Source organism: Pithys albifrons, chromosome 5 (assembly GCF_047495875.1).
Source record: "Pithys albifrons albifrons isolate INPA30051 chromosome 5, PitAlb_v1, whole genome shotgun sequence".
In the NCBI taxonomy this organism is placed as follows: domain Eukaryota; kingdom Metazoa; phylum Chordata; class Aves; order Passeriformes; family Thamnophilidae; genus Pithys; species Pithys albifrons.
In genome coordinates this window covers 49314397-49332077 of record NC_092462.1, presented here as the reverse complement: position 1 = coordinate 49332077, position 17681 = coordinate 49314397, and the positions used below count along the sequence as shown (strand labels likewise).

At 38.9% G+C, this 17681-nt stretch overlaps 1 protein-coding gene across 3 annotated transcripts in view; it reads left to right on the top strand.

Annotated features, from left to right (window-relative positions):
- Positions 1-3137: 3137 nt before the first annotated feature.
- The window catches only part of ATP10D (ATPase phospholipid transporting 10D (putative)), a 38035-nt gene continuing 23491 nt past the window's right edge, over positions 3138-17681 (top strand). For all 3 annotated transcript variants that reach the window (XM_071556543.1, XM_071556541.1, XM_071556544.1), the window contains exons 1-5: positions 3138-3194; positions 11349-11654; positions 12391-12585; positions 14946-15150; positions 16750-16835. In XM_071556543.1, the coding sequence (XP_071412644.1) occupies positions 11389-11654; positions 12391-12585; positions 14946-15150; positions 16750-16835 (752 nt within the window). In that variant the 5' untranslated portion in view covers positions 3138-3194; positions 11349-11388. The remainder of the gene's footprint in view (positions 3195-11348; positions 11655-12390; positions 12586-14945; positions 15151-16749; positions 16836-17681) is intronic.

The following is a 17681-nucleotide window of genomic DNA, read 5'->3' as shown; positions in this document are numbered from 1 at the left end:
TTTGTAGCTGTCGATAAGGTTGATGATTAGCCATGGGAAATTGCCACATCCAAGTAAACAGAAAAAGAAAGATAAAGCAATTTATCCAAGTGCATCCAACATACCAGTGTGTGCAGTTCCACTTAGCTAGAACGACTTTCCAATCAGACACACTTTCCCATCAGCCCATGAGTTTCTGCCTCTTAAAAAATGAAGGACTTTCAGATGCCTTGTTAAATTCCAGTTGATAATTATCTTCTGCAGTACAGGCAACAAAATGAAAATCTCTAGAACAAAAAGTCTCATCTTAGTGACTGTCAGGATAGAAGTTCCTAATACGCACAATGGCTAAATGGTAATCAGTGGTACTCAGTAAATCCTATGCCAAAAACAACTGCTACTCACTGCTAATAACTGCCCTCCAGAACTGGGATATAATGCAAGCTTCCTGATTCCTGGCATTCTGCATTTGCCTGAACACATTGTTATAAACCACAGGCATAGCACAGGGATTGCACGAGGGAATGTTTCAGTCAGTTACTCCCTTAAAATTTGTCTACACAAGCTGCCTCACAGCAATTTATCCAACAGTTACTAAGGTCTGAATGAATTTGTTAAACTGCATTACACCTTTTGCTGGACACTTTTATTCAAAATTTAGTTTGCCTTCATTCAGTTTGATATAATTCATTCTTATCTGGTTTACTGTAGCAAAACAAAGGTGGATTGATAAACACCAGGAACAAAAATAATTATTTAATGGAACCAGTAGTCACTGCTAGTATAAGAGCAAATGGTTATAAGACTGAGTTTAGAAAATAGAGGATAATTCTTAACCCTCACAGCAACCCTACTCTGGAATGGTTTTCCAGTACAGTAAAAATACTTAACTACTTTTAAGGTAAAGCTCAGTCAGTATATGAACCAGATTACATGGCATGCTTGAAATAACAAGGATTTAATGACCCTGAAGGTGCCTTTCAGGAAAGATCCCGAGGTAATATTTACATACCTAGTCTACCTCTCTCAAGATTTGCAAAATGTACATAATATACACAGAATGTATCTCCCACTGTAAAAATAGTAAAACAAATGTTAGATCTTTCAAACTGAGCATGTGGTCTCAGAGTCACTAATGAACACTTTCTCCCTTTTTTCAGGTTTTTATTTGTAACGTGGAAGGATAACACCTTCTTGTCTTGCAGGAAGCAATTAGGAAAATTCATGACTATTTATAAAATGCTTACTCCAGTGGCATATGCAATCTCCTCATGAGGAATCAATAAACTAACAGAGATTTAGACAGTGTATGGTAAATAAAGGACTTAACCACACACAGACTAGAGCAGATAAACAGCTGTTTCGTTCATTGTGTACCTGTCCTTCTGTCAGGATTTCCTGACAGGGGTCCTGCCAGGAAATATATATGAGGATTCTGTAGTATCTGAGCGTCTTGTACTAAGGAACTGCCTTAGTGATACGCAGAATAGACAGCATTAATTTGCACATTCAACATTGGTTAGGACTCTAAACACATAATTTAGGCAATGATCTGGTAAACAATAATTGAATGTAATTTAAAATTCAAGGGGGTTTTTGTGAAATCTCTGGGTTTACTACATGTAGAGCTAGAGAAGAAAAACATGAAAAACAAATTACTGGGTAATAATCAATTCCCTTTCTGGCTATAAATTATTATTAATATGCTACCACATCTTCAAAGATACTTAAACTAGAATGTGTATCATAGTATGTCACTACACTGAAAATTTTTTCCTGTGTCCCAAACAGTGCCATAGGAGCACAGCAGGATGAGCTGTTCATGCTTGTACTTGCAGAGCTATCACAGTCATGAACAGATAGAGGGTTTGAAGCAAACAAAGAGCTCTCCAACTGTTCTACTACCTTGTGTCTTGCAGCAGCTTGCTCTGCCTGCCCCGGAGTTGTTTCCTCTTTTCTACAGCACCTGAGCCAGGTGGTGGTTCCTGCAGGGAAACAGAACTCCGTATCTTTTCCTGCCAAGAAGAATAAACCTGCATAATTTCAAGACGGCAGTTATGGCGTTCCTTCATGTAGACGTACTTTTACTCCATCTGACATGCCAGTAAGTTTTTAAATTCCTGCTAGCAACATGGGCACTTCAAAGAACAGATCAGCAACTGCTGTTCACTAAAGCATACCCAAAATATTTCAGTGTGTGGTCAGGGGTGCAGGGCATGCTAAAATGCAGGACAAGAGGAAAATACCATGGACATGGGAAGGAGAGCATAACCAACTACACTGCTCTGCACAGCCCTCTCAGCTGTTGGGATTCATTGTTGATGCTGGACAGGTACTGGTAACCCCAGTCTACTTCAGCAGGGACCAAGGGATCTGCAATTAACTGTTCCTGGTTTTTTGGTTTTATTTTTTCTTCTTCCTTTTTCAGCAGAAGATGGTCTTGAAGCAGGAATCCTCTCACTCTCTTGGAAAGGGTCATGTGATTTCACTGTAAGAGGAGCCTTCAAGTATGCCCTGGAAGGCAATAAGAGCAAAAAGAACAATGCAGGACTTAAAAGGACTATTGATGAAACAACTCACTGAGGTTCCTGATGGCAATGATTTGTTTAAGACAATTTGGACAGTTTGCCAATAGCCAGAGGCTCACTTCCTAGAAAACAAGCGTTTGCTATCCTTGATTAGCCTTGTGCCTAGAAAACTTGATGTTAAGACAGGCCAAGCTACCTTCAGTGTCATAGCAAAAGATTAAGAACATCAATTTCCCTGACAAGCTCTCAAGCGCGTCAGGTTCTGTCGATGCCACGCTCCTGCCACAGCCTCCACCTGCTGAGGCCTCAAAGGAAAAAAAAAAAACAAAAACAACAAACCAGACTTTTACCAATACCTAACCTTTGGGTGGGCGAGCGCCATGGGCCCTATGGCAACGAGCCGAGCTCTGCCGCCTCCACGCGGCGCCGGGGGGCGTGCGGAGGAGCCGCTTCGGAAAGGGCATCCCGCCTTGGTGGCTCTCGGGGCAGAGCGGGCTAGAGGCGAAGCGGCGGTAGCGGCCAGGGCTGGAGGGGCGGGCCGTGCGGGACCGGACCGGGGCTGGAGGGGCCGGGCCGGGGCTGGAGGGCCGGGCCGGGCCATGAGGGGTGGGGAAGGGGCGGTGCCGGACCGGGCGGGGCGGGAGCATCGGGCGCGGCCATTCCGCGGGGATGTGCGCGGGGTCGCGGGTAAGCCTGGCTAGGGTCGGTGCGAGGGTGGTGGCGTGGGAGGACACCGGTGCTGGGCTTCTGGGCCGAGACCTGGCGGGGGAAACGTGGAAGCGGCAGTCGCGGAGGGAGAGGTCCCTTCTGCCTTTGCAGGCGCCGGGGATGTGGCCCCAGGATGTGGCACCGCGGCCGCCGGGGCGCGCTGGGAAAGCACGATTCGTGCTTTCATGCTTTTAAATGTCCTCTGAGCCACGAGACTCCCCTTCATATGTTAATCTCGATTGAGCTACTCTGGAAGCAGACCAGAACGAAAAGGTAACGAAGACTTTGACTTCAGACACAAAAGCCTTTGTTTTAATAGTTCGTGTTGGTGACTGAGGTGTAAGCGTTTCACTGCTTTACAGATTTATGGTAAGGATGTAGGTTTAAGTCCATGTAAGTCATAGGGAAGGTCCTGAAGCTTCAGGAAAGTGCGGAGCGGTGCAGGGAGCACACCGATATTCACAGGATGGCACCGCAGGAGTGATCACTGGGCTCAGGGAGGAAAAAATATTCGCGAAGATGGGAAAGAAAAACCAAAGCTCTTGTCAGAAACAGAGCTACTGAAGAAAAATGTACTTTTAATATCAAAATTACTATTCCTTTAATACTAAAGCAATACTTACAGGGTATTCATGGCTCACCAATGACCATAGGTTTGAGCAACCTCTCATTTAAAAACATATTTGTCTTCATATCACTAAGAGATAACAAAATTGTCATTATTCCTCTTTTTGTAAGTGGTGGTTTGCAGCAGAGAGGCACTAAATGATTTGCCTAAGGTCAAAGTGGAACTTAAATCACTGAACTCTTTCTTGTGCCCAGGAAGCTGGTCTGAAGCCATTGATTTAGACCGAATCTTTACAGTCAGTCTGTGGGTGTCACTGTCTACAGGAGCAAAAGGTAGAACTAACAGGCAAGGATCACATTATTTTGTTACCTGCCAGTACTGAAGTTCAAAGGCAACAGCTAGAGCTGATACGTATTTCTAATGAAAACTGGACTAAAATCAGGACCAAGCGCTCTGCGTAAATACTCAAAGATACTCGTTCTAATCTGCCATTCCTGTCCCACCTTGCTTGTGCCAACATGAGTACTTTCACAGCTGTATCTAACAATGGATTGGGAAATCCAGTAATGTTATTGTCTTTGAGTTAGTAAAAGGTCTTGCAGATCAGAGAGAACCAGGTTCAGTAAGTACTAGATCGCTTATCAAGGAGGAGACAAAGCTTGGAGCAGGAGGTAGAAGTAAGAGCAGTTCCATTCAGTGGTAACTCTTAAATCAGTTCAGCTACTCACAGCACTGTTTTTGTAGTGTCTTACATAGTTTTGGGTCACTAGGGTCAGAATTTGAGCATTCTTAACCACTTGCATTTTTTTAGGCTTCTATATAGTTTGGCTTCATTTTTATTAATAAAACTTTAAAAGATAGGCATCTATAGTTGAGCCCTGGATTGCTGTACGTCAATTCTCACTTTCAGGCCTGAAATACCATCTCAAGATTCATGTTTTGTAGTCTTGCAGAAACTCTCTAGTGGTTAAAGTGGATTCACGGGTTATTTCTCTCAAAATATCCCCAGGCAGTAGGCACATTTTATTTCTCTGTGACAAATACCTAATTGTATTCCTGAGGTTATCCTAGAGTAGGTTTTGTCAAAAATTCACTAACCGTAGAGTGTTAGACCTGAAAACCTCAGTGGATACCTTCGGAGTTTCTGGAACTCTTGAATAGATGACAATGTAGTATCTTGGAAAACAATAATAATAATAATAATAAACAACTAGCCAGAGAGCTAATCTAGGATTTTAGGAATTCAAGGACAGTTTTTTGCTGTAACAGGTACTTTAAGTGTAAATTTCCGTGAGTACCCTAGACCTCATCTATACAACTGAGTTTTGGTCATCTAAATAAATCAAAATTGTTAAAAACAGTAATACTGCCAATATGGATTAGTTTCCTTTAAAACTCTTTATGGTAGCATAGGGAGTGCCCACTGCTACAAAAAATCACATCCTTCCGCATCATGTGAACACCAGTATAAATTCTTAATGTGACCCACACCTTAGTGTGAATTTAATGTGAATTTCACACATACCAAAGCATCTATAGTGGTTAAATGCCGTGTGACCATAAGCTAAAGATACTTGTGTGGAAAGACGGTCACAAAAGACTGAGACTTAACTTGGAAGGTTTTGGTTTATAGTTCTGAGTCCAGTGTGGCACATGAGAACATGTAAAGCAGAACTTTTCTCATGAATGGAGGAAAGGATGTAAAATATTTGCTCAAATGATCACTTTCCAGCAGTCTTCAGTTCTGTTTTGGAGCTGGTTACCTGTAGCGGAAATACATGGTTCATCTGAATCTTGTTTGTGTATGGTGTGGTTGTAAGATACAAGATCTGATTGGCATTCTAAATAATTTTACCCAAGGTGAAGGAGATTTTCTGCTTTTATGTAGTGCTCCCACACTGTAGCACATGAACCAATACTACTGCATGTATGGTTTACTATTCTATTATCTTGTGATGTACCTTGTGTCTGGGCCTTGGCACTTGCTGGGTTTTTATGCATCCTGCCGATTGTTTTTTAGTTGTGAAGAGCTGTTGATGGCTGACTTAACATACAACTAAAAAACTTCCAAAATCCAAGGAATTTTGAGGCTTGCAGGTGTTCAGTGTTGCCCATGCTAAATTAGGCTTTATAGGTAGGTGTTCATGGCAAAATAGTGCCACAGCAATCATCTAGATTATCATTTTTAGTCTTCCCTGGTCACCAGAACTTCAGAGCTGCAGAACATCCTGAATAGTCAGGTGGAGAGCAAAGAAAAGGGATGTTGATTGGGAGGTGTCTGATTGGCTTTCATATTGGCTGCTGTAGACATTTTTCAGGTAAGATAATGCAATTTTATTGATTGCATTTCTGTTTGCCAAGAATCAGTTTATTACTTAATACTGGAAGCCAGCCCAGATGACATAGAAGGCCTATTGCACACTGCCTGAGAGGGAACAGAATAGAAACACACATAAACATGTATGTGCCAATGGTTTGAGGAACATTCTTGTCAAATGTGTCATTCACCAAGTGTATTTAACAAAGAATTTTCTGAAAAAGAATGAGGACTACCTATTTGGAAATCAGCAAAAGAGAAGGATGGTGTCAGAAGGAGGAAGTGGTCAGGGGAAGCCGGAGTAAATGGTGAGGCACTTCACGTGACTTATGACCAGATGACCACAACATAATAGTGAGGTGCAGTTCCAGAGCATAAACATAGACTAAATTATCTACATGTCTGTTTTGCTGACAATCTTAAGAAATTATCTAGTATGGTAGAGGTCAGTGATTGCTAAAGGCTACCAATAATAAAACTGGAACAAAGGAACTTTTAGTCTCAGCTTGGTCTCCCTGCAGGAAAGCCGGGAGCAAAGGTGTGCATGCAGATATGCAGGTAGTACTTCACAGAACTGAAAGCTGACAGAATTTACAGGAGAAAATGAAAAGGCAAGTAATTGGAAAGCAAAAGGACTTGTGGACATGAAATACACATCCAAGAGGATGCTTATACTGGGCTTTATGATGAAAGGCCCTTCTTTCAGGGCACAGACCATTTAAAAGCAGGGGTTTCCTCAGCATTACCACTACCAGAGGTTTCTCAAAGGCTGTTTTTATTATGATACAGGATGGTTAAACGTGGGTATTGTATAGTGTTGATCTGTCCTGTGGTAAAAATGACACTGCTGTGTCTTACTTTAACAAAGATATGACAGCCAATGATTTCATGCTAACCATATCTAGTCCTTACAGTTTTTCATATCTCAATGTGCTTTGTAAGAAGAGGAAGGAATCGGAGTACATGCAGGAACTGGTGTTGAGAGAAAGCGAACACGTCCAGTGTCAGGTGATTCCCTTCCACATTCCATCATTATCATGTGATATTAGTAAGCTTGCTACAAAACCTTCCCTTTTTGAGTGTAAGACATACCTGGATTACCTGTATATCAGTTCTTGCCATTTAGCAAGATTAAGTAGCGTTCACTTGAGTGTATAGCATGAAAATGAGGACAGCGTTACTTGTGTGACACTGTCCTCAAAATTTAGTATGTGATCATTTAAGCTTCCTGTTTTTGAACAAGTGACAATTATTCTTAGTTTTTTTAAACATAAACTTTTTTTTTTTAAATACACTTCTAAAAATAATGCTTCAAAGTAACTCATCTTCTGGATCATTTGCCAGTGTTTAAAGAAATATCTTCTGTTTTGTATTACTACTTTGAATTCACATTAGCTGGTGAACTTGAAAATTTACTATGAAAATAACATGACAGGAGGGCGAAGTAGTCTTAAGAGAGGGCATTTCTTAGAAAAATTGTTGAAAAGAGCTTTTATTTAATCTTTGGCAACTTAATCCTTGATAATATCTAACATGAAGTTGATGAAACTCCTTTTGATCAAAGAAAAGGTGTTCATTACTTTATGAACCAAATTTAATGAGGAAGAAAAATAAAATTACTCAAAAGAATTAAAAAATGCCAAAGAGATTTCTAAGTTTGAAATCTCATAAATCCTATTTTAAAATGGTGATGCTCATTCAAATCCCAGGTGAGTCAGACTATGAGGCCTAGTTTTTTCCCCGAGATGTTGGTTAATTGTCTGATTCATAAAAGATTACTTGTTGTTTCTCATACAATGTTTCCAGTGTGGTAGGTTCATGTTAGTCATTTCTGGTCCATACAGTGTTCAGAGTTTTATTAAAAGTTGTTATGTTTAAATACTGGAAATGCTGTCTGAAATATGCAGTGCACACAACTGAATGTGATGTTTCCTGTTCTTTTTTAAGCTCTGCTTCTCTGAAGAAGGATGAGTAAGGGTGGGGCAGACGTGTTGGAGCTGTGTCAGGAGTCAGGGATGTGTATGTGGTGAGGAGTGACTGCTGTTCAGCAACACTGCAAATGGAGTTTAAACCTTTAGCTCCAGATCCAGTGGTGAGGAATTCCATCTTAACATGCTGTCATGTTAAAATATCCAGTACCCTTCCCCTCTGCTGTGCCCCTCACCCCCATGTTTTGTTTTGGGTTTTCTTTAAAGTAGTTGTCACTTGGTATCAAATGCTATAAAAGATAATAAATTATGAGAACCAAAAAGACCTACAATTTAGAAGATTTTGAAATTTTTCAGTTGTATTTTAGCTATATAGGTTAATTTTGCCTGTGTAATTTTCACTGAATGAGCAGGATCTGCTGTTTAAAACTTTTGCATTTGCATTAGCCCAGGGAGTTTGAGAAAGCGTTCCTTTACTTTTACTTCTTCTTCATCAGTAGTAGGTGTTTATTTGCTTGATCTTATGAAGACAAACAGGATTTTCACTACAAATCTAACCTCTTCTCAAATACCTGACTTGTGGCATCTTGCAAAAATTTGCAGCTTTACTTCCTTAAGTCTTGAACAAGGACGTTGCACATTGTAACAGTATGTAGAAATATGTGAAATTACGGGCAAAGAGTTACTGTTTCGCGCAAAAGTGTGATTGGTTGACAAACCCCGTATGATTCATACTAAAGATGGAAGCTTCAGAGTCTGATAAATTTAACAGAAGAAATCATGTTAAAGTCTCTCTGATAATCCAGCACATTTTTAATTAAAGCAAACGTTTATTTAACGAGGTCCCTCACTGCATAAAATGTGTTTGTGAAATTACTGATTTGTCACAGCAGAGACAGTTCAGAAGTGTTATTTCCTCAAAATGATGTCTTCCAAAATCCAGAAGTTTGGAGGGGTTTTAATGGTTGAACTGCCGACATTTGTACCTCTTTCCAGCAAGTTGTCTTTAATTTTCAATACTTTGTTCTTTGATTCAGTCTTGACTTGTGTAGATGGGTCTGTGTTAGTTTGTTTCTTGAGACCTCTAGGTGTATTGAAGAGCTTTGCATAGCCATGTATGTACTCTACTAGCATCATGTTCTACAGTCCCTAAATATTTTTGAAGACTTGGCTACCTTTCAAGCTTCAGACTTGTTATCAGACTCAGTGTAAATGATTTGAAGCATCTCTTTCATGTGTGTACAGATTAGTGTTCATATGTATGACTATATAGCACCCACACATTAAAAATAGTTAATTGGTGTGAAGTAGCTGCTTCTAGATGTCAGAGTTTCCGTTTCTGGAGGAAAGATTGCCCCTGACTAAAATGGGATAGTAACCTCTGGGAACTGTCTCTCAGGCAGTAGGGTTAGAGGAAGCAAAGATAAAAGATGCCACATTCTGTGAAAAAAAAGAGGATGCCATATATTTTCGAAAATCTTCACAACCTCCTTCTTGCTCTTCTCAGAAGTCTCAGACATAGCTGCCCTCCCACGCAGCATTTGTTAGTCTGATGGTTACTGGGACCACAAGGTTTAGGACTGAGAAAACCAGAAAGGCTCTTTCTCAGACTGGTCCCTTACATTGCCTGGGGGAGTGCTGCAGAAGGGCCTTGGAGTAACAGTGGGGTACTGCCAGGGGATGCTGAGAGGAAATGCTATATGGAGAGGCTTGTTTTTCTGTCCTTTATGTGCAGATTGTGGTTTCTAAAGAGGAACATGATTTCCATGTATGTGGTAACAGTTTTCTGAGACATTGAGATTGTAACAGTCACTAACTATCCATATCTAACAGGGTTAGGACAAAAATATACCATCTTAATTGGATGAGAGGAAGAGGCCAGATAGACATTAGGGAAAAGCTTTCTAGCTTGAAGGGTAGTCATGCAGAGGGCTAAGGTTTTTAGGAAAGTTTGGAGAGTTTTCTTTTTAAGAACAGAATGCATTTTGATGTAGATATGAATGCTACCTCATTGTTAGAGGACCTACTGAGGACACTGTGCCTGTGTTTCAAGCTTTCTTCAATTGTAAGGGAAAAAAGAATAAATGAGGAAGCATATGCAAGAGAAGATAGTTTGGAAAAAATAGTCAGTTCAGTAGGTTGGAAAATTACTTTTATAAGGAATATTTTGGAGGAATTTGAGCAGGACGGAGTGACATTTGTCAATGGCAGAGAAAGAAGTACCACAGTGAACAGAAGTTTGAATTGATCGAAGCTAAAAGCAGGGTTAGTTTGATGACTGCATAGGGTCTATTGTAAGGAGATTTCATTTGGAAGATCCAGCAAGTTTTAGAGGCAGCTTTTTTGTGGGAATTTAGAAAGATGATTTAGTAAAAAATTTTGCTAAAATGTATACAACTACTAAGATACCAGCTGGAAGAAAGGTAATCTGCAGCAAGAAGTACTGATGATTTGGGGCTCATGTAATTTATAGTTTTAGACAAATATATGATGAGCTATTCTATGGAAGAAGTAGTTAAAGAAATGTAGCAACAATTAGTTGTAAAAACTCCTAAATTGTAAAAAGCTTCATTATAAAAACTGGTAATTTTGAGCTTCTACTCAAAGCATGATTTGTATGTCTAAGAAGCCTTTTCTGACTGCATTGAGTGATTTGATAAAAGTGAGTGTCACCTATAGCTATGAACTTCAGCTTTATTTAGGAAAACAAATTCCTGGGTAGAACACTAGAGCTTCGCCAGGTGGATAGAGAAGCATTGGCATGCAGTTTATTCATCCTCGGTCAGTTGTTAAAAATTCTCAAACCACTTTCTAATTCAACAGAAAAGGTTTTTTGTTCATGACGGTTATTTAATGCCTTTCACTGGCAATTCCTCACTCCATTTCAGTTCTCAGATTCATATTGCTAGATTGTTGACTTCTGAGTTTAATAGTTTGTTAACCATCAGCATGGGCTGCAATGTCTGAGATGAGGATTTATTTCAAAATGCTGTTCTCTGCAGATTAGCAGCTTGTGTGCTTTTTTCATACTATAGTATGAGAAACTAGTAAGCAGGCTGCTATTTAAAAACAATAGTGCATTTTAAACAGAGCAAGCAAACCCTAGGATCCAGAAAGGATGGATGAAATTCAGATAAATTCAAGCTTTGAGGCAAAAGTTCCTGGCCTCACGTAACCTATTAACTGTCTGGTTTGGTTTTCCTTAGTCAAAATATGAAAATATCTTTTCCTGGGCTTTTCAAAACTGTAACTCTGACTTTTTAGTTGAATAGCCTTTACAGAGTTGTTATGTAACTTACTGTCTTTTAAAACGTTTCTAGATAGAGGACGCTCCTGGGATTATCAAGCATTCCAGGTACAATGGCAGATCCCATCCGCTGGGCCCGATACCGTTGGCAGAGACTGCTATCAGCAGAGGGCAGGGAAAGCAGCAGCAGCAATTCAAGCAGCAGGTGCCATCAATCATCCAAATCTACTGGCAAACATAGGATTGTGATACCCTGTTTGGGACATTTTAAAGAAGAGTATGAAAAAGTATCAAAACTGTACATGAACAACAAAATACGGACTACTAAGTATACTTTATTGAATTTTTTACCACGGAATTTATTTGAACAGTTTCACAGGTAATGAACTCCTTTTTGGTTGCGGTCATTCTTCTGAAGTGGAATCTTTTTATTTAAATGTTGTGTGTTACTTTATATTGAAAAATTATTCTTTCTACCACCTCTGAAAAGATAGGTATTATTTGGCCAAAATTTCTTAAATATCATCAGTGTTGGACTAGTCCTTTTCTCCTTAAGTTATTCGGTTCTTTGGGCAATAGAACTGTTCCTTGCTCTTGGAACACTGCCACACACCAGTCTGTGGTAGGATTTTCAGCTAATTTCCTGTAAATATCTTTTTCCCTTTCCTTCATGTGTATCTCTCTTGCCAGTTCTTTTCATCTTCCTTCTGCTTGGAGGAATGCTGATTTTTAAAGTTATCCAGGGAGCTTGCGGGATGGCTTGTTTTTTAAAACATGTCATTTCCTCTTAAGAGATGATAAAATGAGTTTAAAAGATTTGGAAATTTGAGAGAATGCAAGTTCACCAGTTCCTCACTAGAAAACATGTGCCTAGAGGACAGTTTTGAAAATACAGAAAAATTCTTGGTTTCTGCATTATCTGGTCATGTATTAAGCAGTAGGGCATCTAAGTAATCTGTTGGCTGGAGAGTGAAAACAGAGTTCTGGGTACTTAATTCTTAAATTGAGGTGAAGAAAAAATAAATCGCTGCTAACTTAAATGTCTGTATAACATGGAGTGGGGAAATAAAGATCACTGCTAGTACAGCTGACTCATATGTTTCTCTTTGTTTCAGAGTTGCCAATTTGTATTTCCTATTTCTAGTTGTCCTAAATTGGGTTCCTCTGGTGGAAGCTTTCCAAAAGGAAATTACAATGCTGCCTCTGATAGGGGTTCTGTCAATTATTGCAGTGAAAGATGGTCTGGAAGATTACTCAAGGTACAAAATGGATAAACGGATAAACAACTTACTAACCAAAGTATATAGCAGGTAAGAGACTACAGTCTTTGTGGTTTATTGTTACTGCTTATAACTATTATGTGAAAAGTTGTTGATAATTTGTTTTATTTACTTTCTGAATATTCATAGAATCATAAAATAAGTTGAAAAAGGCCTCCGGAGATCATCTAGTCTAAATCCCCTGCTCAGAGCAGAACTGTTGAGAGCAGGTCACTCAGGGACTAGTTTACTCTTGATCACTAGTTTTGCTAAATGGGTATCAAATTAGTGTAAAATTTACTGAAAAAAATTAGGCTTTGAGGCAAGTGTGTTTCTTGCATGAGTTGTGCTGTGCTAACCTAGGTACTTTGACTAGATAAGCATTGCTATACATAGCATTTGTTTTAAAAGGTGTATTTTGTAATTCCTCTATACTGGCTGTAAGCACCATGGAAATTCAAAGGTTGCTGGTTTATCACTCATTAATGGTATCATGTATTGATAATGTAATATCATTTGGCAAACAAAATGTGATAATTTTCTATTTGAGTGCATCACAGTTTGGTACAAATGTTAGCATTCGTTCCACGGTGCAGGACTGTGGGGGCAAGTCAGGAGTGGAGTCTGCTAGTGGCAAGAGGTTTGCTGACAGGCAGTTATTATGCCTGAGTAAGAAGAAGGTAGGAATGCAAACTCATCATATTCTAAATTAACTGACAAAAAAGTCTTTTAGTGTATGTCAGTGCTGCCCACGTAATTGTTTTTCTTTTATACCTGTCATAAAAGGATATTCTGAGCATGTAAAATACAGAAGTAAAGGAAGTAGAGTGAACACTTTTTCTTTATCACATGCTCTGTTTCCATGTAGGGAAACAAGTATTTTGGAAAACATCACTTTTAATGTGTTGTAGCAGCCATCACAAAAAGCACCTGTAGGAGAGGAGTCATTGCCAGTTCTACACTTTAACAAAAAACATACAGTAGTTGCTGTAGTACCAAACCACATTTAAAACTTCCTCTTTTCATAAAGACACACCTTTTCCTAGTGAAGGCAATAGACTGAAAATAAACTTTGCTAAAATCTTAATGTGCAAGTCTAGGTTTATGCTAAACCCTAAACTCTATAGTCTAGACATAACCTCTTAATTAGCCCATGCAGCATATTTGGAGTCTGGTACTATATAACCATTAAATATAATGTGGTAGTTAGAAAATGGAATCTTTAGCTCATAGCTGTAAAAGTGTGGACTATAATTTTGTATCACAAAGGAAAAGCAAACAGATCGTGTTGGCAAACACATATATATATATAATAGCTTTACCAGAAGCATTCTATTCAACCTATGAAAATTTGAGCTTGAAACAAGTAAGAAATTGGGCTATTAGGGAAGACAAGTGTTTGCTTTCCTAAGTGCATCCCAGACCTGTGCAGTCCTCGCAGCAGCCACTCTGTAGGTGTGTTTCATCCACCCACATTGCATTAGCCTACCGCTGTGTGCCTCTGGGTAACTTCTCAGGCACTCTTTATTGCTTTTTACCCTGCATCCTTTTCACTGCTCTAAACCTGATTGTGTTTGTGATGAACTGCTGTGGTTATACATAAAAGAAAGATTCTTCATCTCAGCAGGGGACAGAACAGCAGCTGTAAATGGAAAGCTGAAAACAGTTCAAATTTATTTACTTTGTTTCTGGATATTTCATACAAATAAAGAATTTCAACTCCATGCTGATAGGCCTGAGCTTTTATTGACTTCACTGAGTATTACAAAGTCTTGGGATCTTCACAGAATCATAGCATGGTTGAAAGGGTTCCACTCACTCTGCTATGGGCAGGGACACCTTCCACTAAACCAGTTTGCTCAAAGCCCCATCCAACTTGGCCTTGAACCTTACATTCAAAATTAATGAAAAAAGCATTAAAAATCTGCAGATACAGGTATTTATATTCAGAGCATTAGTGAAGTTGTTGCTGAATATTTCTTGCTTACTGGTAGATGTTCATTATTTTGAGAGGCAAACATTTTTGAAAGGCCTTTATTAGAAGGGAAAAAGATTAGCTGTTCTTGGTTGCATAATTGCAAGAAAAAATGAAGACCCAAAGAGAAATCTTGAAAGCACTGTTTCCTTTCTTGGAATGATGCAAATACAGGAAGCAGGTGCATTGAATTTTAAACAGAGCTAAAATAATTCTTGGAGGGTGTCTTGAATGTAATTCTCAGAAAAATGCCTGAACTCTAGAGCTTATTCTTTTTAATTAAATTCAGCTTGAGCTGAATACACTATCTTATCAGGGATTTTTAATGACTTAGAAGCTTAAAAAGTTATTTGAGACATTTTCTAGTTAGAGTATGTTTGTCTGAGCTTTCAGTTTATGCATTTGTACAAAGTCATTGTTATTCTATGTCTTTCAGGAAGGAGAAGAAGTACATAGATAAATGCTGGAAAAATATCAATGTTGGGGACTTCGTCCGGCTTTCACGTAATGAAATCATTCCTGCTGACATGGTGTTGTTATATTCCAGTGACTTGGATGGGATCTGTTACATTGAAACAGCAGGCCTTGACGGAGAAACCAATCTGAAGCAGAGACACGTGGTGAGAGGATGTTCAGAGCAGGTGATAATTGTGTGTTTCTAGTCATGTAAGAAAGTTGACATGGATGGTCAACCTAAAAAACCCAATCAACTCAGCCCTCTACATTACTTAATTCATGGTAGCTCAGCAATCTGCATCTGAAAATGAAGTTAGTAGGTAACATTTCTAATTTGTTGGTTGAGTTGTTTTGGAGCAAATCTTTGTATTCACATAACCCTGAGAAAGATAAATCTATTAGAAGTAATGCAAGTCAGTGAAATTAACTATTCAGAAGTGTCAAGAAATCATGTTTGCTTTTTTATCATGCTGTGGGTGACAAACTTGAGTTATTTAGAAGGGACTTCTGTGCTGTATAAAGAGCTGAAGAGAAGAGCAGATATTATCTTCTCTTTCACTGTTTTTTTTTCTATTTCAAATGTATTGTTACTTCTACACAATACTCCAATATTATACTTAGCAGCCAAAATGCTGGAGGCTGTCACAAAGAAGACAATATCAAAAGATCAAAGAATCCAGTCATTCTGTAGTCTTCAGCAGACCTGGTACTGACTTCTGCTGCTGAAACAGCGTGCTGAAAACAACAGCAAGGACTCAGTGTTATCCGTAGCAACAGACTGTTTCTGAGTTTCAAGTTCTACTTACAGGGTTGTGTTTTAATCTCACAGTTGCTATTCTGCCAGTGTGAAGTCACCCAGTTGTGGTAATACAGCTTTCTCAGAAAGTTGTCATTATGCAGCAGATGTATTCAGTAACACCTGCGAATTAGAGAATTATACGTTGGAGTTTGAAACCTTAAATTTGTTATTTAGTTTTGTTTTTTTAAACTGTAGAACAAATGACTTAGCAAAGAGTTAGTGGCAGGTACTTGGCTTGGAAATGACTCAGTTATACCAGGGGCTAGTTTCTTGTACTGGAGGTTAGAGACATAGTAATATGCCATTAATGGAAATTAAAGAGCAATAGCAGGTAATTCCAAAGATAAGGCCTTTTGGCTTTTCTCTTACTTCTTGTCAGGTTTCATTCATATTAACAGGATATTTGTTTGGCTTGTCTTTTCACTGAAGAGCTCACCTGCTCTTCATTTGCAGTATGTACTTCTGGTCTTTAATAACAGCCCTTCCTTTGGTACTTGTAAGTCTCAAAACATCATTACAAAGTTCTACCTCTTTCTGTGTGTTGGCACAGATAGCATCCTGGTCATGGTATTGGGAAAAAATGTCTGTGTACAAGGAATTCTGCTTGCAGAGAAGACAGTGCCTCTTCGTTTTTTTACCCATATAAGGGAAAAAACCTGTGGCAAATCTTTTCCTTTCAGATGTTCTTATTGGTTTCAGTTTTTGTTTCTTCACTTTTCCACCCATTTTCTCCTCTCCGGCATTCTCAAAATATCAGCAATTAAACTGATACTTGCCAGGGTTTGATATTTAGTAGGAAGTCCTTCTATGATTTGTAAGTCTGATTGATGCTGTGTAGGAGACCATCAACAACACCACACCAGCAACCTGTAGTTTCAAAGCTATATTGTGGGATAGTAATATCTGAACTTAGGAATTTATGATGTTTTCAAGTTCTGTCACATTTTGTCTGAGTTCTCTAGTTTTTTTATTCCTGTGGTTTTAGGTCTCTGAAATTGATCCAGAAGAATTTTCCAGTAGAATAGAGTGTGAAAGTCCTAACAACAACCTCAGTAGTTTCCGAGGCTTTGTGTAAGTAAACTTGGCAGCTTTGACATTCTTACTAATTTTCAGAGAGCTTATAATGTTTGCTTTAAAAAATAACAGTGTGGATAAAGTCAGTTTGCACCACTACCTTTCTGAATGCAGTCTAACAGGTGGAGCTCCAGAGGGATTTTCTGAGCAGCAGATTTTTATTTTATATAGAATATTTTCAACATCTTAGTTTGTGCTGGTTTGCAATTATATATTTCATCCTTGAAATAGTTGTTTCAAATCTGCTCTTAATAATGTGTGAACTCTACAGTATTTGGTCTGGACCATGGCCTGACTGGGCAAGATGCATTGCTCAGAACTGGAAATCAGAAGGACTGTCTTCCCTTCCTTCTCTGATTTGTTTTCTGTAACTATCAGTCACTTGATCAAACTCCTTTTGACCAGTGTGCCTGTCTGTGTTTTTTCTGTAGGTTAGGTTCGTGGTCCAAATTAGGGTTTTAATTCATGATTAGAGTTAGAAGGGACCTTAAGGAACTAGATGATCTTTAAGGTACCTTCCAACACCAGCCATTTTATGATTCTGTGATCCTTATGGGTTTGTGATTTTCTGTAGACAGTAGGAAAACAAAATGCCGTTTTGTGGAGTGACTGGTTTTCAGAGTTATAATGTCTATACTCTTCCCTTTGTGCACTGACACATTAGATATTTGAGAATAAAAATAAATATATAAATCTTAGTCTCTGAGAAACCAGAGTTGGCCTACCTGCACTGAAAATATACCACAAGAGTGATGATGCTCACAATGTATTTAAAATGTAATTTTACATTTTCAGATCTTTTTCTGGTACTGGTAATCCAAGTAGAATTCACAGGGTTTCAGA